Raw genomic sequence first — 26,839 nt, 5'->3', positions numbered from 1 at the left:
CAATAAAACCAATAAACATATATTATCGATCAAAGGTGGTGAAAGTATAAGAAATTAAGATACTGCAGGAAGAAAAGCCCGCCCAAATAGCCAAGTTTAAGTTTATTCCTGAAAACAACCAGAGAGGGAGCCAGGCGGACCTCCACTGGCAAGTTGTTCCAAAGGTGTGGGGCCACTGCCAAGAAGACCCGGTTCCTCGTTCTTTCCTTCCGGACCTCCCTCATTGTTAGGCCCTTCAGCCGCCCAGCCTGGCTGGAATGAGTGACTCTATCGGAACTGGGTGGGAGAAGGAGCTCTGCCAGATATCAAGGTCCTAAACTGTTTAGGGCTTTATATGTAAGTGTGGAAATGAATGGGCAGCCAATGCAAGGTGGCCAGACTGGGGGAAATATGGTGGTCGTTTTTTACCCCAGTAAGAAGTCTGGCCACCACATTCTGTACCATCTGAAGTTTCTGTGTCAGTCTCAAAGACAGCCCCCCATACAGTGCATTACAGTTGTCTAGTCTTCAGATTATGAGCGCATGGACCAAAGTGGTGAGCATCCCCACATCAAGATAGGGATGCAGCTTGGCAATCTGCCAAAGGTGGAAATGTGTGCAACGAACCACTGATGACACCTGGGTCTCCACGGTGAGCACCACGTCCAGATGTACACCCAAACTGCAAACCTCACTCTTAGTGGTAAGAGTCACCCCCCCAAAGGAGAGGGAGTTTCACAGACCACCGATGTCTGGGACACCCACCCAAAGGGCCTCTGTCTTGCCCAGATTCAGCCTCAGTCCATTCACCTTCATCCATTGCTGAACAGCCCCCAGTTAGTGCTCAAGGGACAAAACTGTTAGGATCTCACCAGTCCTGGATGGAACAGCCAGTTCTGTTGCCAGTTGGAAACAAGTCAGTGAGAAGCAGCTCAGCAAATGCAAATAAATGGTGTTTATAGGTACATAGGTATTCAGGAATGAAAGAACAGTTGAGTGATGAAGTTGACAAGAAATAGGAATCTGGAGTCCAGTGAAGGATTTGTAATTGCAAGCCAGGTTTTGCCTTCACTTCTCCTTCACCAAAAATGTAACATGTTATAATGTTATCATATGACATGCAATCTCTAGCACGAGATTGTATTTCTCACTCCCCCTTTTTAGTGGAATCAATATCCATGATGTTTATTTAGAATCAACATTCTAAATGTCTGCTTCATGTTCTAGCTCAGTATCTCTGTAAAATCCTATGCTGGTTTATCACAGTTTTTGTGTAGATAATCATAGGTAACCCATAACTAGATAACTCATGGTAACTTGTGGGTAATTTTAAATAGTTGAGGAGCGGTTGGGGGAAATGCCTAACCCTGAAATGACAGGATGACAACCCCCCTTGCTGAGACCACAAGTCACTACTATAGGCAGCAAATGATTGGATTGTAGAGGTGTGTAACTTAATAACTTTTGTTGGCTGGTTTTACCATTCTGGCAGTTTAAAATTATGAGGCTCATTTTATTCCCTCCATGTTTATATTGCTTTGTGTGTGATTTACAGTGCAATCCTGCACATGTTTGTTCAGAAGTAAACTGAACAGAGTTGCATTCCCAGGTATGTGTTTAGAGCAGGGTTAGGACAAAGTACAGTATACACTTCCAGAATAGAAGTAAAATTTTGATTACAGTGTTCTCACAAACAAAAAGAAAGGACTTCGTATTTGGTGTTTTGTTTTTTCCCCCCTGAGTGGTGTAATGGGAGTATTTGTGCATTTTTTGCATTTTGAGACACACACATCCAACAAATTGTGGATATGTGTTTGCACAAAATGCAAGGGACTAGTTACTATTTGAGTTCATGTGGAAGCTATTGCAGTGAGTGTGGCTGGATCACATTGTCAAGCACATTACAATCAGCTGCCCCCCTCATCAGAAATCCAAACTGCAGCTCTGAACAAGATACTAACCAAGGTGTTTTTGTGTCTGTGCAAAATACATTTTTGCATGATTTAAAACTTTTTTTGCAAACCTTCAGTCTTGTGCAAATATGAAAAAATTTTTGGCAAGTTGCAACTTTTCATCCAGGGCCTCAGTAAACTGAGTTATCTTTTTTTCATCAAGGGTGAGAAAAAAAATCATTGCATCCTTGGAATAATTTTAAGTATGCTGCATATGTGAGTGCTTGCAACTAACACTGCAGCCCTAAACTTCCTTCATATCTTTTCTCAGAAGGGAAACATGTCTAACTAGATGAGTTTAGTGCTAGAGTTCCAGTATATTATAAAAAGGTATGCAGATTCAAATGTGTGCAACAAACTATGTTAACGATTTTCCTCAAACAACCCGTGAGACCACACATACAAAGAAGGCTGAGCCAGTATGCAACAGCACTGAAGCAAACTGGTTATTGATGGTAAGTTGCCGTGTAATCATATGGTTTCATTTGGATGAATGCAATTATACTAAACTTCTTGGAGTAATGGAATTTTGCATTTATAGTACATTTTTCTTGCCTACAGAGAAAATGAAAATTCTAATAGGAAGTTTTAAATCCAGTTTTTTAAACTGCTCTTCAAAATCATGTGTGATAATACTCAAATCTTAAGAGTCAATTTATAGGGACTGCATTATAGTGTAATAAAACAGACTGAGAATTAGATCATGCCAATCAAAAATATGAATATTATAGGCTTGGGCTATAGGTATGTTTAGGTGAGGTAAAAATAATAAATTTTATTATTAAAAGCTCTTTGCTTTTTCAGGAGATAAGCTTTAAGACTGACTTTAAAAAACAATTTTACAAACCTGTCTTTTTTATTAAATTAGCTTACCAGGATTTTGATTGACAACAATTATTTTAAACTATTTGAGACAATAAATAAGTGGCCAATAACATTATTGCTAAATTGCTTTCCTGTGGCTCTTAAACTCCATGTGCCTTTGTTGACACAGAAAAATAAAAACAAGAACAATCTACCTTTCTTATTTTCCTTATGGTGTACTTTTTTGTTTGACTCAGGGCAAGGAAAGTTGTAGGATATATTTATATTTTTTTAAAAAGACAATGATTGAAAGTAGCATGAAAAAAGTTCACGAAACTGTGGGATTATGTATTCCATTCCCCTGATTGAAGAAAAGAAAGAGCCTATTTAGAATACTCTATAAATAGAATGTCACTTGTTTCATCTCACACACACATTTTTCCATGAATGCAGTTTTATTGTTGTTTTGATATTTAAGGTCCTTGGAATTAAAATGTGTTTTCTATTTAAACTGTGTGTGAGAGAGAGGGAGACACCACACAAGATGCTGTGAACAAATTGTGTTTTTTTATCACCATCTCTTTTGTTACATCACAGACCTGCTCTAGCCTTGTTGCCATGGTGACCATAATTTTATCAGATTCCCTTAAATGTTTGTATAGCCTTATACAGTATATTGCACTTACTGCACCTGTATAGTATCTTGTCTGTATACTGTATGCCCATAAATATGTATATTTATTCATCCATGTATGTATGTATAGTTTGTTTATATATCTGTATATGTACGTGTGTCTCTTCATAGTCTTGTCACTGAAATGTTTGACTTCCTCATATACATTATGTGTATGCAAGTTATGACAACATATGGATGCCAGCAGTCATTTTTGATAACTTATAACCTTCATTTTGTCTTGTCAATCAACGAAAATAAAAACATCATGTATTTTAAATGAGAATTTTAAAACAATGGTTACTTTTCTATTCTTTCATAGCAGGAGGGATGGGCACTTCTCAAGTCTGGGTAGAAGACATGTGCATTAACACTCAGGTGTTGTGGGACTGTTGGTTCATTTGTACTGTATACAAGAAAAGACCCTGAAAACTGTAGAAGGGAAATGTCGTTCCATTTTAAGAGATGGGTAGTCAGCAAATAAATTTGGGGAAATTGTCTCCCAAGGAAAGATAAGCCTATAAATGTTCTTAGGCGGGGAACATTTTATTGGACATCATTTCAAGTATTAAGTGTGAAACAGGGCATTATCCATGGTGGCATCCTGATTTAGGAATGTTCTCCGTTGAACAATAACCTTTCTCCAGCCTGGTAATACACTTGTGATATTTTAGTGGCAGGCTAAGAAATCTGTTCACACAGGAATGTATGGGCTGTTAGTTGCCCCTGCAATCAACATTACTGCTAATTTTCTTACACATTTACTTATTGGTTGACATCCTATTAGTTATGCCTGCCAGTGGAACACAATTGGTATAAAAATTGTTGGTGAGTTGCAGGAAGTTAAAAAAATCAAAGGGGGAAATGTTAAGGCAATATGCTATGACACCTTAACAGGCTATCAGGTTTGCTTCAATGCAAGTTTTTATAGATCAATATACCTATTAGTCTTGTAGGTGCTGCAACATTTTTGTCTTTTGCTTCTCTTTCTCTCTGTTTTCTTTCCTTCCCCCCCCCCCTTAATTCTGTCAACATGTTGAAGCAGACTAACGTGGTTACCTCTTTGGAAATCGCAAGTTAAGAAGTTAGCTTAGGATTTGCTGTTGCACACTGACTGCAGTACACCAGTATAAACAATCAATAGGATTTTGGCCATTATATTTTATTTCAATACAACCATTATGGTTAAGCATTATTGTTACCTATCCTGAGACTTTTGTGAAAGATAATAATAAGATAGGTGAGAAACAGGTGGACAGAGGTCATGAAACCTAAACAGAATCAATGCAGAGCAATGGAAACCAAGTAAAGTTGGTGAGACATTAGGCTGAAGAAACGGCACTATATTTAGAGAATCCACAAATAAATGTTGGCCCTTGATTGCAGAACCTCAGTGTTGTCACTGGCTAGCTTTGACATCATTGCTTATTTGTAGACAAAGATGAGAAACTCTCATATAGAAGGAAGATTCATGGAACTTCTGCGTGGGGGACCACAGGGCTGTGCTGTTTGAACATTTGTCCCCACCTACAGGAAGGTGTATCACAGAGGAAATGTCAGTCACTGGTGCATATTATAGATAATTAGAAGCAGACACAGTAAGTTATTTTCTGATTTAACGAACGGTACCTATTAAAAGTAGCCATTTGTAGCATTGAGTTAGATTTGAATGTTGATAGAGCTATAAAAAGTCTACCATTGATAATAGCTGAATTTAAAGTAATCCTGAGCTGTTTTCTGTTTCATTGTACTAATGCTTATCAAACACACAGTATTATTTATCATATAATGCACAAAATCAATTCAGTTGTGCTTATGAGAGTTGCTTTTGGGTTTTGTGTCTGAATTATGTGTGCCTTTCATATTAATATCAGATGACAACCACCAGATGATGGGCTGAACCAGGGTTGTACCCATAATTGTCAACAACATTGTCACTGTTTCTGAAACATGTCATTGCAGCTCTAGTTCTTGCTTTGACAATGGAAGAAAAGAGAAAAAAAATAATGGGAATATGGTTAGCAGGAGGTAACCCGAAGATTCAGAAAATCAGAGGCAAGTGAAGAGAATTGCAAACTTCCTAGGTCTCAAAAAATCTCATTATTTCAATTTTGGAGAGTTAGTTTTGGAATGCTTGTCAATTGTGAGCATTTGGGATTGAGTGTAGCAGAATTCTTGATCATATTCACTGAGTAAAAATGTCTCCAATGTGATAGAATTTGTCAGAGTTCTCAGCACGTCCATTTTCACAGTCTTTGGTTAAGTAAATAATACATGGAAACTAGCTGTTGCCCTCCAGCTCATAGTATGTTTCCATAGTGATGTTTGGCTCTGAATACACTCCACAGCACTACTTTTAATGTCCTATTCCCAAAACTGGACACCTGCCACAAAGAGGCTCCAGATGAAAGTTTGGCCAGCCTCCATTTTGTTGTTACTGGACATCAGGATGATCAGTAACACCAGACTTTAGAGTGGGGACATAAATGTTTTGCTGGATTAAAGCCTCTATTAGGAACGATCTGTGCTAACATAAGGCATCTTTACTTTTTAGGGGTAATAACTCCCATTCAATTAATGTTAATTACATTACTTATCTTTGGGGATTTTGTCCAGCTGGATTGATTTATGTCTGCAATAAACTGCTGCAGCCTTTTAATTTTTTTTCCTAGAAGGAGAGCAAATCTTTACAGGAAAAATAAAGTGGTGTATTTCTTAAATATGTACTTTTGATTGCCAAAATCACAGCCACCTTTGTGGAAAACATTCCTTTTCCAGGTTAACTCAATGTTTGTAATGGATTCAGAAACTTTTAGAACCTGTGACATACAGGGGCATGTTCTGGAAATGACCACACAAAGTGTTTTGCTATCCAAGTATGGTAAGCCTGAATAATCTTATCCAGTTGATAAAATTCATTCCAGTGACTGGTATACAACTTGAGTGGATATGTGATAGAAACTCTGTTATTCCACAACACTCAAACTACAGTGGACCCTTGACTTACAGACCGCTTGACTTACAAACTTTTTGAGTTACAGACTTCTCTGGCCGCAAAATTTCGGTTTGACTTGCAGACTGAGATTTGACTTACAGACCAGAAAAAAACCAAAATGGAACAAAAACGGCCTGTTACAGGATTAATCGGTTTTCAATGCACTGTAGGTCAATGGAGACTTGACTTACAGACTTTTTGACTTGAGAACCGCCTTCCAATACGGATTAAGTTCTCAAGTCAAGACCCCACTGTATTGTGTGTGCCACAGGTAGCTTATGATTGTATCAGGGTGCACCCTCAAATTGTAGTGAAGCTCCATCTCCGTTTGGTTTATGAGCCATTAATTGTGCACTAAATTGTGTGCTAAATCAATATTTGTGGAATTATAGAGTCAGTACAAAAGAATCATACATTCAACAGCTGCCTTAAAAAATCCAGGTTGTCCAGGACTGGGAAAATAATTGTTTCATTGCTAAACACTAGTTCATTTTCGTTCCACATAAACCAAGTTGCCAGTTTCATTCATTCACAACAGAGAACCTTAAATTCCTGCCCCATCTTGCACCTTATTTTGATTCTACCCACCCTTAAATCTTTTCATATTCATGGCATCTTAATATAGAAGACTAATCTTTCACTTAAACAAATGGCATTATAAAAACAATTAAAAACAGATTAAACAAGTGAAAAGCAATAAAAAGAAAGCAAGCAGAGATTACATTTACAGCATTAAATAGGAGGAGGAAATAAAGAATACAAGGAAGTAATGAGAGTCGGTGACAGATTAACATGGTCTGAGGGCACAGGATCCAGCCTTCTTTCTGAACCTAAATAGGCCTTAGTTTGGTCAGTGCCATGATGGGAGACCTCTCAGTGCTCCACAAGCACCAGCCTCAATTCCACAGTAGAAAAATATCAACATAGATAGGCTTTTTTTTGATACAGAGAGAGTATCATGGAAACTTGATCTTAGTATGTGGCCAGGCTTCTGTGGGTGAAGTCACCTTCTCATGATTTCTCATCGTTACTCATTGATTTCAGAAAGACTCAGCAAGCAATCAAGAAAATGATGGTGTTATTATTATTATTATTATTATTATTATTATTATTATTATTATTATTATTATTATTATTATTATTATTATTATTATTATTATTATTATTATTATTATTATTATTATTATTATTATTATTCTGTACATTCCATGACTGGAGTCTCCCCGCCCCCCCAAAAAAACACATTCTGGATGAAACTATGGGGAGGTTTGGATCAGGTTTGAACCAGAAAATGGCTTACCACCAAAAGGAAATGTATTGCAATGTGAAAATTCATGCCCTGTTTTCCTTTCATTGAAAAATTTGTCCAGAATTAGTGTGTGGGCAGTGTTGACTAATTTCCTTCTGTCCACACTTCTTTGATTCAGACCTGCAGCTCTACCCCCCAACAAGATGAGATTTTCCAGGTAAGGGGCATTAGAAGCTCCAAGATAGATTAACCAATGCTGGAACACTCCAAAGTTCTGGCCACCACTGGTACCTTTATCACCTGTCTTCTCAGAGCACATTTGTAAGTACACAGGAAGAAATTTCTGTGCACCAATGTTGAGTCTGGCCATTATTTATTGGACTTTTTCCTGGAGGCACTCTCTATAAATTTAAGACATCCTATTGTCTGGAAGTACACATTTATGTGCCTTTAAACACTTGTTTACAGGCTCCAATACTTTGGCCATCTCATGAGAAGAGAAGACTCCCTGGAAAAGTTTGTAATGTTGGGAAAATGTGAAGGCAAAAGGAGAAGGGGATGACAGAGGATGAGATAGTTGGACAGTGTCACCGAAGCTACCAACATGAATTTGACCCAACTCCAGGAGGCAGTGGAAGACAGGAGGGCCTGGCGTGCTCTGGTCCATGGGGTCACAAAGAGTCGGACATGACTTAACAACTAAACAACAAAAACACTTGTGCCTGGGTCAATCAAGTTTCCTGGACATGAATGCACATGGGATATACAAGTGTTTTATGTCCATGCTTCAGAAATCAAGAATGACCTGCATTGCTCTCAATATAGGGTGTTTTCTCCAGTCACCTCAATCACAAGGCTATGATGTCAGTTACCTGCATTGTGCATGTTCAGATGTTAACACACCTTTTCAACCTACTTTCTGTTACAGGAGTGGTGGCAATGCAAATTCTGAAGTACAGGCAATCATATTTCAGGGGAAGTCAAGATTGTGGGCATTGAGTTATATTGACACATCAGTTTTAAACCATACTAACACACAAATCAGTAACTCCACCAGAAACAGGAGGTTTGTAAAGCTAGTGGGTGTTAATTCAAGACCAATCCACCTCTCTCTGAGGTTTTGCATTTTGAAAGAAGTAATTCATAAGGATAAACTGCTGCTTTAAAATTTCATTGCCTCCTGCTATGGTGAGGAGCTAAGATCAAAGGAAACAAAGAAGGAGGGAGAAATGAAGAGTTAATTGCTGCTATTAATGAATTAAATCCCACTGCTCTTACTCTGTGAGCCCTGGACATGTATGTGTACATCTGTTCTGAAGGAAACTTCATTTCTATGTCAATAAATTATAACACAGAAGAGGATCATTTATATTATAATGAGCACAAGAACTCATATTTCTAACTAGATTTAAGTTCTGTGGTGACTTCTGCCTAGATTTCCATTGCCTCTCACGCAGCACAGTGAATAAGGAGTACTGTAACAGAACATTCTTTCCATCTTGGAAAATATATCTGACCTGTAGAGGTAACTTTCAGAACTTTGTCTGGTCCTCCTGTGTTCCAGAAGTCTCTTCAGAGCATAACTTGGAAAACTCGAAATGCCAGTGTCTCTCTCTCTCTCTGGTTCTGACAGAAGGTGAAAATACTCCCATTTGCTTCAGTGTACAGGAGGGATCTGAATTTACTGGCAATATCTTACCTTGTGCCTGAGTCGTCCTGCCTAATGCTTAGTGCTTCATGTTTATGTCAATGATTCATAATCTAGGGATGGCAGACAGGAAGAAGGAAGACTCTTTCCTTTCTAATACTGTATTCTTTTTCTAACAAAAGATATCTTAATAAAACAGAATATGCCCAGATAACGTAACATTGGCAAATAAGATCTTTACAGAGCAGTTGTATGGGTTGGGAGAGAGAAAAGCCTCAACAGACCAGGAGTGGCAGAACAAAGTGTGGATGACAGTGTTCTGCCTTCTACCATTCTGGCTGTTTTTCCTCCTTCTACTTTTCTGTACATAGGTCTCAATAACAGGGAAATCCATGGACCAGCTCAAGAGATGGCATACTCCTCTCCCATTCTAGAAGTTGTGCTAGCATAAGAGTTTCTCCTAATCCAATCCTGACATACTCCTGGAATATCTCATTCTTGTGGTTGTTATGGGTTTTTCGGGTTCTTTGGCCGTGCTCTGAAGGTTGTTCTTCCTAACGTTTCACCAGTCTCTGCGGCCGCCAGTAGCTACTCTTGTCCTCTGAAGATGCCGCCCACAGAGACTGGTGAAACGTTAGGAAGGACAACGTTAGGAAGAGCAACCTTCAGAACACGGCAAAGAACCCGAAAAACCCACAACAACCATTAGATCCCGGCCATGAAAGCCTTCACAAATACATTATCTCATTCTTGCTTTTATTGGAGCATGAACAACAGGGGACTTCTATGTTGTTGCTGTGGGACAGGTTTCCCATATGTCCTTTGGGGAAACAGCTTTCTCCATGCCGTGATTCCTAGGATACATGCTCAAAGGACCCTCAGACTGCTCCATTAAACCTCAAACATAAAACCATATATTCCTTTGTAGTTGAATGGCAGGAACACATTTGTTGTCACCTTAGTATAGAATATACAATATGTTGCTCCAAATTTCCACTTATACCATTAAGTTCTCCCTTTTAAAACCTGTTTTGAACTTATACTCATGAATTATCTGCATTCCCATGGGCATTTGTGCAGCCCTTAACAGAATGTATCATATATGAACTGGATGCTTCTTTCTTTCCTAGAAATCACTTCCAATCAATACAATATTTAATTCTCCTTTTGATTTGCTATTACTGTATGTGTTTTTGAAGACCTAATGCTGGGCTTGGTTCAAATGAATCTAAAGACCAGGAAAAAGCAGCTGGCTTGACATCTGCAAAATGCTTTTATGGACTTCTCCAAAATTGCACATGTATATTCACTGTTCTGACTTATAATTCATGCTTCATAGTCATTTGCACTCATATATGGAATACGGGATTCATTTATATGCATACAGTATACGAGGGCATAGGATCATAACTGGATCGGTTGTGCAGTAAAATGCTCATGACTGTTTTGTCAAGATTGCACAGGTGATCTACCTGCCCCAGGTAGAAACATCTCACTGTGCTGGCGGCTTATTGCATTAGATGAATGAGCCATTACATGCCATCAAGCTACTTCTTATTATGGCAGCCCTATTAATTAATAACCTCCAGCGGGTCTTGTCATCAAACAGTCCTCCTTAGGACTTGCAGACTAAGTCTTTGGCTTCTTTTCTTATGCCAGTCCTTCTCATGTTGTCCTCTTCTTTCCCCAATGCCTAATTTCCCAGCATTATTGTCTCTTCCAGTAAGTCTTGTCTTCTCTTCACATGTCCAAAATGCAATAGCTCCAGTACAGCCATTTTAGTATTTAGTGGGAATTTAGGCTTGATTTGCTATAGAACTCCTTTTATTTGTTTTTCTGGCAGTTTGTGGAATCTATTAAGTTTTCCACCAACACCACATTTTGACTGGGTTAATTTTGTTTCTGTCAGCCTTCATCGTTGACCAGTTCTGATATCTGGACATATTACTAAAGAATATCAGGGTATTCATGATACTGGCTTTGATTGCCAAGCAACACCTTTGTATACCTGAGAATCTTTTCTAGTTTTGTCAGAACTGCCCTTTTCAGTATCAGCATTTTCTAATTTTTTTGGCTGCAGTCCCTATTTGGACTGATGGTTGTATCAACATATAGGAAATTCTTACTAATTGCAATTTTTTTCTTCATCCAATTTAATATATAATTCTTCTGTATCATTTTCTTCGTAATATTCAGTTAACCTTGATTTAACACTTTAATTTTTTTTTACAATTGTTCTTTCAAGCTACTTCTTTCTACTGCAAGTCATATGTAGCCTCAATATATTTCAAATTATTTATATTTCTTCCACTAATTTTCACTCCTCCTTCATTGGAATATAATCAACCTTCCCATATGATATGTTATGTATAGATATATAATGCACTCTTGTCTGTCAACTTTGCCAATGAGAACCCATTCTGTTTCTCCGCACTCTGTCCTAAAAGTTGTTTCTTGTACACAGCACAGGTTAAACATCAGGTAAATCAAATATTGAGTCACACCTGTTTCTTTTAGAATAATCAATTGTTTCTTACAACCCAGACAGTCAACAGATTTGATGTAGTATAATAAAGACAAACTTATTTTCTTCTGCATTTTTTTTTTTGTTTACTAGTAGTTAGTATAAATTTGCAATATGATTTATGGAACTTGTTCCTTTTGTAACCACCTGCTTAAAGACATGGCTTTTTTATTCCTTATATTGTAAAGGTCTCTGTTGAAAAATCCTTAGCATGACACTTTTGCATGGCAATTTTATAGGATGGTTCTATAGTTTCGATTGTCTGTAAGAATCTGTTTTCAGGTCAAGAAGATGTGTGTGTTTGTGTGCATGTACAGTAGTAATGTGTTGCAAACTGAACTCCAGGTTGCTTGAAAATTATAGTACTTTCAATGCAGATTTCACCAACCCTATGCAAAAGCAAAAGGGTAGCTGGAGAATTTAAGTAAGTGGCTGGTTGTAGACCATAAGCCTCCATTGGTTGAAATCTTGTTGTATAACTTACCCTTATGGAAAGTTTGTGAAGTCTTCAGTAGCTGGCAATTCTGAGTAGCTGAAAGCTTCCTACTTCTGTCCCATAGCTTTTCCAACTCATGTGTAATGCCTTTCATCACATGGAAGCTGTGGAAGCCACATAGAGAGATGTTCCATAATTAAAGACTTGTTCCTCCCATTCCACAGCTCACATGGCTTACACACAAAGAAAAGGATTGTGCAGGAGTTGGAAAAGCCACAGGGTCAGAAACAGGAAATGTTTAATTATTAAAAATCACCTCCACCAGTGACACCATTCATCACCCTTCCACAGACATCATTTCCAACAAGATTTCAGTCATTAAGACATAGGTCTAATGAAAGTGCAGTGAAAGTTTAAGGGGAGATACATTATGTAAGTAGTGTGCTAGAAGGTCTGGAAAGGAGTCTCTACTACACTTCTCAATCTTTGCTTTATTTTATTATTAGCTTTGTGGGTTTGTTACTATTCAGAAATATTGTAGCCAATGCAATTATTTATTTTATATGTTGAACGTATGGTGCCATGGTAAAGTCCTGAAGAAACAAGCAAAGGGACAAGCTATGGAGGTGGCAAGAAATGTGCTTGAGAAAAATGAGTCCTTGGGGAAATATAAGGGCAAAATATTGCTGGACCTGTAGAACCTATGCCCAGTGACCCACCAAATGCTCATTTGATGCATGCAGCTGTTGTTGTAACTTCATACTTCAGCTGTTTCAGTGTTGCTTCTTTATTTTAAGTGGCACTCAGTCTGCACAAATGGTAACAAAGTAAAATGGGCAAATTACTGTTCCTCACCAAGCATGACATGTGCCATTGGTGATGGGACACGTGTCTTAGAATGTTGACTGATAAAGTGTTGTGGCTACTTAATGACCTATTACTGAAATGTCCTGCATTTATTTTACTTATTTATATAATAGACTATACTTGGTTATGTTATTTAGTGAAATGCATAACAAATCTAATTACTGGTGCTGATTTACAAAGTTTTAAGGTTGGTGAATGTATAAAATCGATCGATCGCTCGATTAGTCGGTCGGTCAGTCGGTTGGTTGGTTGATCATGCTGCCGTTCTCCTAGCGAAAGGATTCGCCAAGACAACTGAAATACACAGCAAAAAAATAAGTGCTTATAATGGAATGCCATATTTAATTTTCTGTGATTTTGTCATTAAGCTTAGAGCAAAGAGAATAAGTGCCTTGTGATTTTGAAAAGACCTATGCTATGGCTGAAAACTTCATATGTGTGCATCAGCTATATTGTGCCAAAGGCCTGCGGTACAACAAACATATAAATAGTGGAGACATCCCATTTTTGTATAAAGAGCTTTTTCTTTCTTTCTTTCTTTTTCTTTCTTTCTTTCTTTCTCTCTCTCTCTCTCTCTCTCTCTTCTTTCCTTTCTTTCTTTCTTTCTCTCTCTCTCTTCTTTCCTTTCTTTCTTTCTTTCTCTCTCTCTTCTTTCTTTCTTTCTTTCTTTCTTTCTCTCTCTCTCTCTCTCTCTCTCTTCTTTCCTTTCTTTCTTTCTTTCTCTCTCTCTTCCTTCCTTCCTTCCTTCCTTCCTTCCTTCCTTCCTTCCTTCCTTCCTTCCTTCCTTCCTTCCTTCCTTCCTTCCTTCCTTCCTTCCTTCCTTCCTTCCTTCCTTCCTTTCTTTCTTTCTTTCTTTCTTTCTTTCTTTCTTTCTTTCTCTCTCCCTCTCTCTCTCTCTCTTCTTTCCTTTCTTTCTTTTCCTTTCTTTTCCTTTGGGGGGGGGGGTCTAGAAGACACCTATCTAATCAAAATGACAGGAAAATACATTACCCAAACTCACTGAAATCAAGAATATGCAAAACTTTTGCATTGTTTAGCCAGAGTGTGTAAATAGAATAGTTCCTGCAATGTCTCCTCCTCAGAACAAATGGTAAGTGTTCAAGGAGCCTTTCCATACTGTACTGAACACACTGCACTTTTCAGAGATCCTATATGATTCAGATATCTGGCTGGGGAGCCAGAGGTTGGGAGTTTGCTTCCCCACTATGCCTCCTGGGAGAAAAGCCAGCCTTTGTAGTCATGGGCGTGATGCACTGTCCCAAGTTACCTGCAGGAGAAGGGAATGATGAACCACTTCTGAGTTTTCTGTACCTAGAAAACCCTGGAAAGGGTTGCCAGTACTTGGAATTGACTTGACAGCACACAATCATTATTATCATTACTATATGTGTTCACTACATTTTTGGTTTTTCAAGTCCTTCTGAAACAACGTTGGTAGATTTTCTTTCAATGTAAAACATCAGTTTTGTCTTCCTGTTACATATCAGTTTGTCCATTTTGTTCCTAAAGTGGCACTTATGAAAGACTGTTTTTTGGTACATAATAAAATCTAAGGTCACATCAATATTACTTATTTGGTTTCCCCCCCATACTTCCTGTAAATGTAGAACCAACCCCACAGCACACCCAATAGGAGAGGAAAGAAACCCACAAGAACAAGGAGAGAACAACCACTTCCACAGCCTAGTAGTGCGCACAATTACAGTAAAGTAAGTGTGATGATACAATACTGGGAAAAATCATGGAAACACTTTCTGAAATATTTACATGCCTTGATGACCAGTGCTTTAAATGCTACCATACTATCAAAGGTAAGGCTTTGCCCGTCCTGAGTAGACATCATCTAAAAGGGCAGGATAAAAGTTTAATTAATTAATTAATTAAATGTATATGGAGATCAGGGAAGGAAAATATTAATATACTATAAATTGCCCTATTACATATACCATTCTAAACTGTTTTAGTATTTTTTAACATATTAATCTTTTGTTGTGTTGGATTACAGTGCCTATTAACTACAGCCAGCATGACAATGATTTAAAAAATGCTGGGATTTACACCCAGCATATCCGGAGATGATCAAATGAGATGAATTTTTCAGAATACAGAGTCAGGTTGATTGAAATGCAACAGAAAGCATCTCATATACATAGTTTACCCAATTTCTGACCTCCCAACAGTTTTCTGGTTAGAGGGGAAACAATCTGAATAAACATTGCATCTGGAAGTTCTCAGAACCATATCTGTTACAAGACAAGACAGTAAAGAAAGAGGAGGGATGGGAGGATGGCAAAGTAACTTGTTTCAACCCATCGCACCCATGATTTTTCAGAATGTAAGCCATATTTGGGTCCAGGAGAGGAAGCAATTCCCCTTCTCCAAATTCTTTATAATAAGTAAGAGCTGAATAAGAAGAGCATGACACAAGCTTCTATTCAATTCAGCAAGGTTTATGCCAAAGAATTTCCTATTGGCAAGAGCAGGTCATAAGCTGGCTCCTCACCCCAGAATTTCAAGGGGCATCCCATTATCCCTCATGCTGCCATGCTTTCTCGAGTAGCTGCAATATCCACCTGGGACACCAAGCATATTTAAGGGAGTATTAGCTTCTGAAACAGAAGAATAGTACTCATAATAAAGAGGCATTTCATGATTTTTTTCAAAAAAAATCAGCTGAACAGTATCTCACCTTTTCCTTTATGAAAAAAAACCATACATTGTATCAGATAATTTAGGAGTGTTTCCATATTTTTTTTCAGCTGTGTTTGTGTATTTATTTATGAACTATGTGCACAGCATTAATGTCTTTTGCTTTGGGGTTTGTTTGGTTTCTTTCCCATTTGTTTGTTTGTTTGTTTGGTAATACATGTTTAATGAGTTTTGTGCTGAAAGGCCATAAAGAAGGATCCCATTTTAAAATGCTGTTGTGATTGCCTACAGAAAGGGAAGCATTTCTTTGAAACTAGTTAGTGGTAAATGTGTAATTAGAGATGAACAACTTAATCACCTAATCAGTGAACCTAATTGATTAATTATAGATGAAAATGATGAAGTGACATTTGAGATGTGTCCTCTGCAAGAACACCAAGTGCTATGAAAATCACTCAAAATGCATTTTATTTAATTTTCAGACACTCTCAATGTAGTTATTATTCATAAATAAGAAACTTCATCAGTTCCAAGTTAGTACACTGTGATAGATGAATTCATTCATTTCTTAAGAGCAATCATACCAACAGATTCTAAAACTCTATAATTGTGTAGGGCCTGGCATTTATAAAAGCATATACTAGTTCACCAAGACTTGTACCAACAATTTCCATATTTCTTTTTCAGAACACAAGTTTTTTCATACATCTTCAGAATGCAGTATTTCTTCACCCTGCAAAAGAAACTACAAGTTGGTCGTTGTGGGTTTTTTCGGGCTCTTTGGCCGTGTTCTGAAGGTTGTTCTTCCTAACGTTTCGCCAGTCTCTGTGGCCGGCATCTTCAGAGGAGCTGCTGTCCACTGAAGATGGCGGCCACAGAGACTGGCGGAACATTAGGAAGAACAACCTTCAGAACATGGCCAAAGAGCCCGAAAAACTCACAACAACCATTAGATCCCCGCCGTGAAAGCCTTCGCAAATACAAAGTACGAGTTATTGTATTTCTCATTTTTGCAGCAGAAGAATATTTCTTACTTTTATTTATAAGCTGCCATCCCATTTTCTATTTAGCTCAAAACAGTGTACAGTGGTGCCTCGCTTAACGAGCGCACTGTAGAACGATGAATCCGCATAGCGAGGGTTTTTTTCGATCGCAACTGCGATCGCAAAGCGATGGCCCCAATGGGCGAAACTCGCATAGCGAAGGTTGGTAAGCGTTTCGCTTACCGACCTTTGCTTTGCGACCCGCGGATCAGCTGTTCAGCGGCTCCAAAATGGCCACCGGAAGCCCCGAAATGGCCATGAAAATGGCTGCCGGCCATAGGAAAACATCGCTGAACTGTGAGTTTTTGGCCCAATGGGTTTTCTTGATCCATTCAGCGATGTTAATCCAGAACGGATTAACCTCGCTATGCGAGGCACCACTGTACATGATTCTTTTTCTCCTCTCTTCATCTAACAAGTTTCAGGTTTCAATAAGGATTTGAACCCTCTCCTCAATCAAATATACTTGCCGATACACAACATTGGTTCTGCCATTGACATACATAGGAATGCACATCTCGTTATACATATATGTTCCTATCTTTAAACATAATTCTTTATCATGCAGAGTTGCATAGACATGTACTCTGAAATCAACAAGAGTTCTACAACGTTTTCTAGACATATACTGAGAGAGAGAGAAATCCAGAGAAATTATTGAAAAGCAGACATACTTAGTAATTAATGAAATCCTTCTGAACATTCAAGGTGCACCTATTCATGACAATAATCTCTTTAGGCAGTCAAATTATTAAAGTGTTATCAAGATCCTACAGCATTAAGGTAAGGTATTAAAGCCAACCTACTGGGAGGCCAGTGCCCTAGCTGGGTGGTAGAACTTGTCCAACAGTTGGAGTGTTAAGAAATTTATTCCCTTTACTCAGACCACAAATTGCTAGGACAATATATATATAATCTGATTCTAATTTCTCAATATTACTCTAAATTTGGAAGGTTTAATGTTAATGTAAGAATTTCAACCTGATAACGGTGAGGCTAATTGCAGAGCAAAAGGTAAGTCTTAGTTAATGAGTTTTTAAAAAATGAAGAAATGATAGCTTTATATTTACAAAGTGAATGTACAGAAGTAATCTACTAGTAATTAACGAGTGTGCAGGAAGCTGATGGGTTAGGGTATGATAGTCCTTTGCTAAATACAACCTCATTTTTATTTTGATTGCTTATAATCTTGAGTTGACAGAATGTAGAATGTTGTCTCTCTCACATACCAAAATATGGGAGGACTTTTTAAAGTTTTAAAAATTAAAAAACATGTACAACCAGAACTAATCAACCTTCTAAAGAAGGCGGGGTATTTTGTGGTCAGAGTCCATCTCCAGTTGCCCTGGACCAATTTGTACAATGGCCATTTTGTAGTAAATTTAATTTGCATTGTGCCTGGGCAGACTTTTGACCTGAACGGAAGAGGTGCTGGCCTTGCAACATGCCAAGAATCAATCTTGAATACATGAGTAGGTGTCCACATCACTGAGGGCCAAGTTTGCCTTACCCATATGAAATAGCTTTCATTTAAGGCTGCACAAAGTTCTAATAATGGTTGTGCATTCACTGAACTCACTTGAGACAATTTCCTACTATTTGCAGTTAAATTTATTTGCTGCTTTATAGAATTTGTTGCTTCAATGTGGAACATCACACATCATTTTCAAGGCTCTTGGGCAGTGATGCAACATGTTGCAGTGTGGCAGATGAGTGAAAACTAAATATAGTTGGATGGCATGAATGGCAGGGTGCCACTTATGAAAGATACTTCTGCCCAGTTTGGAATATCCTGCGTTGCCTGCAACCTTTCATTATTATAGAATAGAAGAAGCAAAGGCCACTTCCATCATTCCAACTGGATGCACCTAAAAGTGGATTCAATCCAACAAACAATGTGCTGATTATAATCTCCAGTGGTTTCATGCGACTGGCATAGAGCTTATTTGATTTGGAGGATCTTGTTTTGCACTCATGCACAAATGTAAAGTTAAATACTGTACTTTGTTTCCGTTTGTTCATGATATTCCACCGCCTGTTGCAAGGCATTCCAGTTGCTGTTTGACAGTTTACAGTAATTTTATTAGGTTATGTGTTGCTTGCATTAGTTGCTCCAGTTGTACTGCTAGATGTTGTGCAACCACTAGCTGAAGGCAAGCTCTTATTCCACCTACATAATGTAACACTGAGTACAAGAATGAATGAAATAAAATAATTCTCATAGTTGATATGTCATTTCAGTACCTTTCTTGATGTCTGCTACAGTCAGTCTCCTCCAAGATCTCACCTGTAGACATGTATTTACAGCATGTATGTGTTAGGTATACTTGGTACCTCTTAAAAACTACAGTCATGAATTTTTACTTGGTTTATTGCCAGTCATCATGGCCAAACCAGGATGCACTAACAATCATATTAAAAAGCCAGAAGCGAGTTACTTTCAGTTCAGTGGGCTTGCCCTTTGGTATATATGTAGATGTAAAATTGCAGCTTTAATCTTCATTAAGTAAACAAACTGCTCATCAGTTTGTAAAGAACATAAGACCTCTGAAAAAGTTTCCCTGTTCTCTTCAAGGGCCAGACTTGTATTTCATAAGTGGTTAAATTCTTGTGCCTTTCTTAATAGGTGGCATGTATGCAGTGGTTACATGGAGACCATACAATGCTGGAAATGATTGAGAAAAAACGTTGTCTGTGCAAGGAAATCAAGGCACGGCAGAAATCAGAGAAAGGACTGTGCAAACAGGACAGCATGCCTATCCTACCAAGTTGGAAGAAGAACACAGGGACCAAGAAGTACAGTCCTCCTCCATATTCCAAGCAACAAACTGTTTTCTGGGATACGGCAATATGACATTATGATATGAACATGGTCTGTGTGTTTGTGTGTGTGTGTGTGCGCACATCTGTGTGTATGTGCATATATGTGTGTGTGTGTATCTTTCACGCATCGCTGAAAAGTGCGCCTAGCTTCAGGTGAAGAACTACCTATGATTAAAGCTTGCAAAAGTGGCGTCCACCTATCAGTCAAAAGAAAAATCGATGTCTCCTACCAGATGAAGGCATGCACATATTTTTCAAGGATTCTTTTGGCTCCCGATAAGTAGTAAGATGTAAATATTTTGCCAAATTCTTTTTTTAAAAACTGAGTTAATATGCTCTTTAAAATACAATGCAAACATGTACGAAGAATTTTACTCATGTATTGTTTTGACTGTTTTAGATGTGTTACCTTTACCTTTTTAAAAAAAGTTATCTCACCTGCCTAAATTTTTAGTATTTTTACAAAGGCATGTGGTTGTACATTTTTGGTTTAACAGTATGTTGTCTGAATCAAACTGGTGCTAGGGCTGTAGAACTGAAATAAACATAGGATTTGTTAGAAACGTCCTGCAAACTGTTTTCGGCAGGGGGTGGACAGAGCTGTGGACAATGGAGGGGGGGAAACAGTATTCACTTGGGTGTCCAATTTACGTTAGCACAGCATAATTCTACATGTATTTAAAAGTATACTTGCTACTATATAACTGCATTAATAGTCCATTAAAATCGGTGCAGTCTACCAAACACAGGTATGGTGCAACCTTCTGTATCAGCCTCATTCAAAAAAAGCTAGAGATTGCCTAGTACTGTTTTAACGGATTTTACTCTGGGGCCCTGGTCCAAAGGCCCCTAATCATAGTATGTATGCAATAGTATTTTGTGCCAAACAGCACTCAACATCCCATAACTGGGTTTGTGGCAGAAAGAAAATACTTGGCAGAACTAACTTCCATTAAGTGGTGCAGTTAAGCTGCATCTAAGGACTCAAACCAAATGTTAGCCCTAACAGGACTAGACCACTGAATCAATGAGAATGTGGCAGGTCAACACCTAGTTAAGATCCATTAATTCAGTTCATCAGCTCTGTTTGGCACCAACAATGAGCTTTTGGTCAAGGGGTAGAGGAATATCGCATGGTGACATGTATTTCTAGAGATGAATGCATTTAAAGTCAACCAGCAAAACTCTGCATATTTCAAAGCAATGCAAAGGGATCCTACACATAGATAAAGGCTTCTCCATAGGACTACCCTTCTGACTTTGGGTGAATGTTTTGACTAAGGCTGAGAACACAAGGTAGACTAAACAAGTAAATTAAATTTGCTGTGGAAAGTTTTATCTTCAATTGAGAATTCTTCTTTCTTCTGTTTAGACGATTTGTGGAGACCAGGGTTCACTGTGACTAAGGACTGTACACATCACATGTTTCCTTTGTTCTCTATTCATTTAGCAGGTGGTAGAGGTGGTAGAGCAGCCATAATTCCCATCCTCATTTGTCTTCAGTCCCTGAAAGTAAAGGTAACCACAATCTGTTCACAATATTCACATAACTTTTATTATATATTGTATTCTGTGTCCAGTAGAATGAATTAGTGTTAAGTCTCACTAAAGTCAATAGGAAAGGTTGACTTCATCTTGGAACGTCTGACCCTTTGGATTGGGTCTGTAGAGCACATTTCTCTCAAGGAACCATTTTCGTATTCCTGGTTGATCCTGTAATTGGGACATAGTCCTCTGTGACATCACACCCATCCTATAGATTATAATGTCATGACCAAAGAATTATGACCTCTTGGTTTTAACAGGAGAAAGAGATGGTTTATATGCTGTACATGAGGGTGAGATCTGTGCATTAAAGTATCTTCCAGAAGGCACTGTGTAGGATAAGATTTTTAAAAATCCATATTGCCGTAGAGTTGATGTGATCACATATATTTTATATATTTAAATTTTTATCTATGCTTCTGAAAGTTTGGCAGCATGAAAAGGTTCCTCCTTTAACAATCATTTGAAGAATATTATATTCTCTGAGAAGAAGATTAAAATGTGTCATTTAAATTTATTGTCATATTGGCTTTTTTTCTTTTAAAATGATATTGACAGCAATGCCACATGTGTAGTAGCTGATCAGTAAGACCAAAAATAAAACAAAATTTTAGTAGGTTATTTTGTAATCTATATTGCTAAAATCGATTATTACTTTATCAATAGTAGTTTCTTTCCAGACTGAAATGAAAAAAAAAATAAAGTTTTTAAATATTTTATAACTGATGTATATTTTGATGTCCAAACTGATGATTTCTGTATCAGATTTTAAAAAAGGTGGGGCTTTATAAGTGTGTATAGTAGTTATTTAAGCAGCATTATTTATGTTTTATCAATAGTGTGAAGACACAGACTCTTGTCTATGTTCATATTGCCACAAATGGACATATGCAACAGCTGAAATGGGTATGTGGTTTAGTTGTGTAAGAAAAGAAATTACACACTCATTGGGAGGAATTCTTTGATTCTGAAAAGGAAATGTCATATGCAAAAGAAAACACCATTATATCATTTTAATAAAGAAAATGTTAAAATAGATATTTGGAAAATTTGTATTCTATTTTATTTTTTTTTATTTTTTTATTTTTTTTGCAAATTTGGTAGTTCTCCTGAACATTTAGTTGTGTGGAGTTTCCTAAAATAAGCCAGAGTTACCAAGATGTTTATCATTCTAAGACTCATCCTCTCGCTGTTTTATACGGTGAAGCTAATATCGAAGCCAGCGGTTGTGGGCTTCTCAGAAATGGAGTAAAAAAACCAACTTTACCCTCCCAATTCTGGTTCCAGATTTGTAAAATCACAGTCAGTAACCCCTCCCCGCCTTTATTTTTAATATCCCCTACTTGCATATTGTATGCATGTTATGTCTCACTGAGTCACGTGTGACTTGATGGCAGATAATAGGGATTTCAAGGTATTTGAGGAGGGGTTATACCAATACCATCTCCAATGAGTTTGGTTGGCCAAGCAGGGAGTTGAACCCAGGTCTCCTGAGGTCTAGTCTGTAACTCTGTCTACAACACACCGAGTCATCTGGATATTCAATTGCAGCTTTCAAGTCCATTCAGTAAACAAACTGCTCATCACATTGTAAACCCTATAAGACCTCTGAAAATGTTTCCTGGTGCTCTCAAAATGTATTGAACTCATTGTAATTAGAAAGCCACTTCAGGCCTTCCCAGAAAACACACAGAGGTTAGCAGTGTTGCTTACAGTTTTCCCTCCATGCTTGCCGTTCTCAATGCCTGAATAGGACTCCTGTGTGGTTAGAATCATTTTTAAAAAGTTTCAAGCCTTGAGACTTCTCCAGCTATTTTTGAAGATAGCATTATTATTATTATTATTATTGAGAAGTTCAGAGACTACATTTGACTCATTTGGCTTCTTGGATATTCCTACTGAACTCTTCAAAAAGCCTTGGAGGTTTTTTTTGGAATGTTTGACAGGAAGACTTCCAAAACAAAAACAAAACACAGAAGTAGACCGTCTCCCATTTAATAGGCAGAGAAAAGTATGAACTGCTGGATAACTCAGTGGTTTAGGTATATGGCTGTGGAGACAAGAGGTTAGGAGTTTGATATCCCACTGTGCCTCTTTGGCAGGGGCTGGACGTGATGATGCATAGGTTTACTTCCAGCTGTACAGTCCTAAGATAATAAGATTATAGCTCCACTACAACCAAATGCTATTTAAACATTTTCTGTATTGTCTGCTATATGAATAGGTGTTCAAATTATCACAAATTAGAAATGTGGACTCATTCAGGATGCAATCCTATGTCCTCTTCCATGAGAATAAGGTCCATTGACTTCAGGGGCACTTCCTGCTGAGTAAACATGCATTAAATTGCATGGTCAAAGCTGTATGAAAATATGCAATCTCTATAATGTCGGAGTCACACATATATACCCCCATACTTATACTGACTGTACATATGAAAATGTTTGGTATGCACTTAACTTTCCTTTAAATTTCTCAAGTTAAACATTCTAGTGTAGCAATTTGTGTCAAGTGCACTGTGATTTTAAGAAAGCACAGTAAGGTCACAGGTCTTGTTAATTCTTGCACTAAAAATGTGTTTACCTATATTAGCAAATGTATGTTTACTTTATTGCTCCCCCCACTCCCTTAATTTATAGCTGATGTTATTAAATAGTGTGCTTCTTTTAAGTGGCCAGTGGCCCTACCTTTAAAAGTGACAGGGTTTTTAAAGAAAGAAATGAAATAAAGTCATAACATGTCCATTCCAATGTTTACCAATATTTTAAAACTGAATGTCATTGCTTTTTTCATATTTCATTAGAAATGTCAGGTATGTGCCTGAAATGTGTACGGAGTAGATAGATGGTAACTGTAACCATATATTAGCCATTTCTATATACACAGTATGAATACATATTAATTTATTTTCATTTTTGTACTTGATTTTTTTTAGGTAAAATGTAATTAAATGTACTTTGATACTTCTGAAGTAATACGATGTTGTTTGAAAATTAATTCTGCTTTCTTTAGTGCATTGAAAATATTTTACAATAACTTAGTGCTTATTTATTTGTGCGCCAGTGTAATTATAATAAAAGCAATAGTTTAAATATTCAGCCTTTTATTTCTGATTAATGATGTCAAACTTCAAGCTGGGCTATCTGGAAGCAGCTAAGTAAGAGAATAAATAATGCCTCAGGCCTTCTTACATATATTCAGATGTGATATTTATCTAACACATTGCTGTGGGAAAAGCAGGATATATTTTATATTCACCACCAGCCAACACTGAGTATGTGGTGCATTATTAATCTATTATATTTATAGCCCATCTATCTTTCACCAAACACCTCAAGACATCAGGTGGGATCAAAAATCTCTTCACTTAACACTCTGCTTATAGAATATGAGTCTACATTCTTTATTCGTATCAGTGTTGCACAATTTAAAGTTTACAGGGCAGAATTTCTCAAAAGTATTGGATGGCTGCACATCATTGTCCACTCTTTGGGGAAGATTCCTCTATGCCCCCCATTATTCCACATGATTTGGTATTTAGGTGTGTGTATAAATCCCCATTGCTCTGCACTACAGTCCTTTCATTTAACAGAGCTCTCTATACCTGTGAATCATTTTTAACTCTCCTTGTGGGGAAAGTTGAGTGAACCCCATTTTGCCATTCCAGTTGCCCATGCTCGACTTGGGGTCCAACCCACTGGTTCCCGGATAATTGCTCAAAGATGCATTAAACCAGACACAGTTTGCCTAGCTTCATGAAGCTTACTACATCAGGTCCTTTCCAAGATACCAATGAGCATAGCCACCTGCCACTGTTTATTCTTTGGATGGATGGACAGACAGACAGACAGACAGACAGACAGACTCTGACGGACGGACGGACGGACGGACGGACGGACGGACGGACGGACGGACGGACGGACGGACGGACGGACGGACGGACGGACGGACGGACGGACGGACGGACAGCTAGCTAGCTAGCTAGCTAGCTAGCTAGCTAGCTAGCTAGCTAGCTAGCTAGCTAGATAGATAGATAGATAGATAGATAGATAGATAGATAGATAGATAGATAGATAGATAGATAGATAGATAGATAGATAGATAGATAGATAGATAGATAGATAGATAGATAGATAGATAGATAGATAGATAGATAGATACTTCCATGTTAGGACAGCACGGCTGCCCCACTAACCTATGTTTGTTCTGTTAGTTCCTATGACTATCAAAAGGGAATTCATCCCATGACAGAGCAAAAATGTCTTGGATGAAAATCTAATGAAATGTGTATTTTAGAATTGGAAATTCAGCACTTGGTATGGGTTTCTGGCTCTCATTGTACAAAGGATTTTGTTTTGGTTTTTGATCTTGGCCAAATGGTATTTGTTGGGGGAATAGGCAAATACTATAGAACTGTGTATAATCAGAACAGTAAAGAACAGCTCATCTCTGTTTATTTGGGCTGTCTCGGCCAGAAAAGACATCACAATGCGGAACTTCAAGTGTGATTCTTTACTTTCAGACAAGAGTAAGAAAAGGGTGTTATTTTTGCCTATCTCTGTAATTCACCCTTTCCATTTGAAAAGTCAACCATGCACAAACTGTGAGCACAGAATGAATGGATGATAATTTAACAAAATGCAGACAGCTCTCACATGCTGATAGTTCTTAAAAATCTATGCAACAAAGCAGCTGCCATCAGCCTTTTGAACAGTCTGATTTATTTTTGTTAAAGCATTATTGATGCAAATTTGCTTCATTTCCTCATCCTTGTGTGCAAGGATGAGACAAGTGAAGAATTATATCCCAACCATTATTTTCCTATTGCAATGTGGTTTTTCCAAAATGTTTTAAGCTCATTTATTTTTGTTCCATGTTAGATTTGGCTACATTGATTAATTTGAGCTAGGACATTGTTTGGAGTCCAACCGCCTGCAGTGATTAAATGAGTCCGTACTTCATAGAACAGACTTACACCCTAGAGCTGTAAGTGGTGGAATGTGTTTGTGCTATGGATATGAATCAGTCCACATCATTTTTGTTGAGTTTCTCAGTTCCCCACCAGGATCCTCATTTCATCTCATAGGTGTTTCCCTACAGAAAAGCGAATTCAATGAATTTATTTCCTATTCCTAGTTTACACCTTGTTGCCCTTAGATGAAAAGAACCACAACCAATGGAGAAGGTTTTATGTGCAGTAGTTTCTGTTTTGGCTCCTTACTGACCTCCCTAGGGAGAACTATATCCTGCCTTCCTTAGTGAGGCTCCAACATTTCAACACCTATTCTGTTCCTCTGGTGCCCTAACTCAGTGGTCCCCAACCTTGGGCCTCCAGATGTTCTTGCACTACAACTCCCAGAAGCCTTCACCACTACCTCTGCTGGCCAGGGTTTCTGGGAGTTGAAGTCCAAGAACATCTGGAGGCCCAAGTTTGGGGACCCCTGCTCTAACTGACAAGAAGCAAAAGCCCAAACATGGTAGTATGACATGACACAGAATGTACAGTATCCTGTTATTGGCAACAGCAAGATGCAAGGAAATTAAATAACATCTATGATCCAAGCATCAATCAAGTCATAGTCAAAAGAATTTCAGGTTCACATTTTTGAAAGACTGGCTCTCTGCGCGGCAGATCCAACTGCTTTTCAATAC

General features: G+C 37.9%; 1 protein-coding gene across 6 annotated transcripts in view; it reads left to right on the top strand.

Annotated features, from left to right (window-relative positions):
• Positions 1 to 24,279, top strand: part of NYAP2 (neuronal tyrosine-phosphorylated phosphoinositide-3-kinase adaptor 2) — a 170,960-nt gene extending 146,681 nt beyond the window's left edge. For 3 of the 6 annotated variants that reach the window (XM_020792642.3, XM_020792641.3, XM_072995980.2), the window contains 2 exons: positions 14,735 to 14,836; positions 19,446 to 24,279. In XM_020792642.3, the coding sequence (XP_020648301.1) occupies positions 14,735 to 14,836; positions 19,446 to 19,673 (330 nt within the window). In that variant the 3' untranslated portion in view covers positions 19,674 to 24,279. The remainder of the gene's footprint in view (positions 1 to 14,734; positions 14,837 to 19,445) is intronic. The other 3 variants (XM_078389179.1, XM_020792643.3, XM_078389178.1) reach the window with 1 other exon arrangement.
• Positions 24,280 to 26,839: the final 2,560 nt, after the last annotated feature.

This window comes from Pogona vitticeps, chromosome 3 (genome assembly GCF_051106095.1).
Source record: "Pogona vitticeps strain Pit_001003342236 chromosome 3, PviZW2.1, whole genome shotgun sequence".
Classification (NCBI taxonomy): domain Eukaryota; kingdom Metazoa; phylum Chordata; class Lepidosauria; order Squamata; family Agamidae; genus Pogona; species Pogona vitticeps.
The sequence above is the reverse complement of the archived record's forward strand: the minus strand, read 5'-3'. Positions and strand labels throughout refer to the sequence as shown.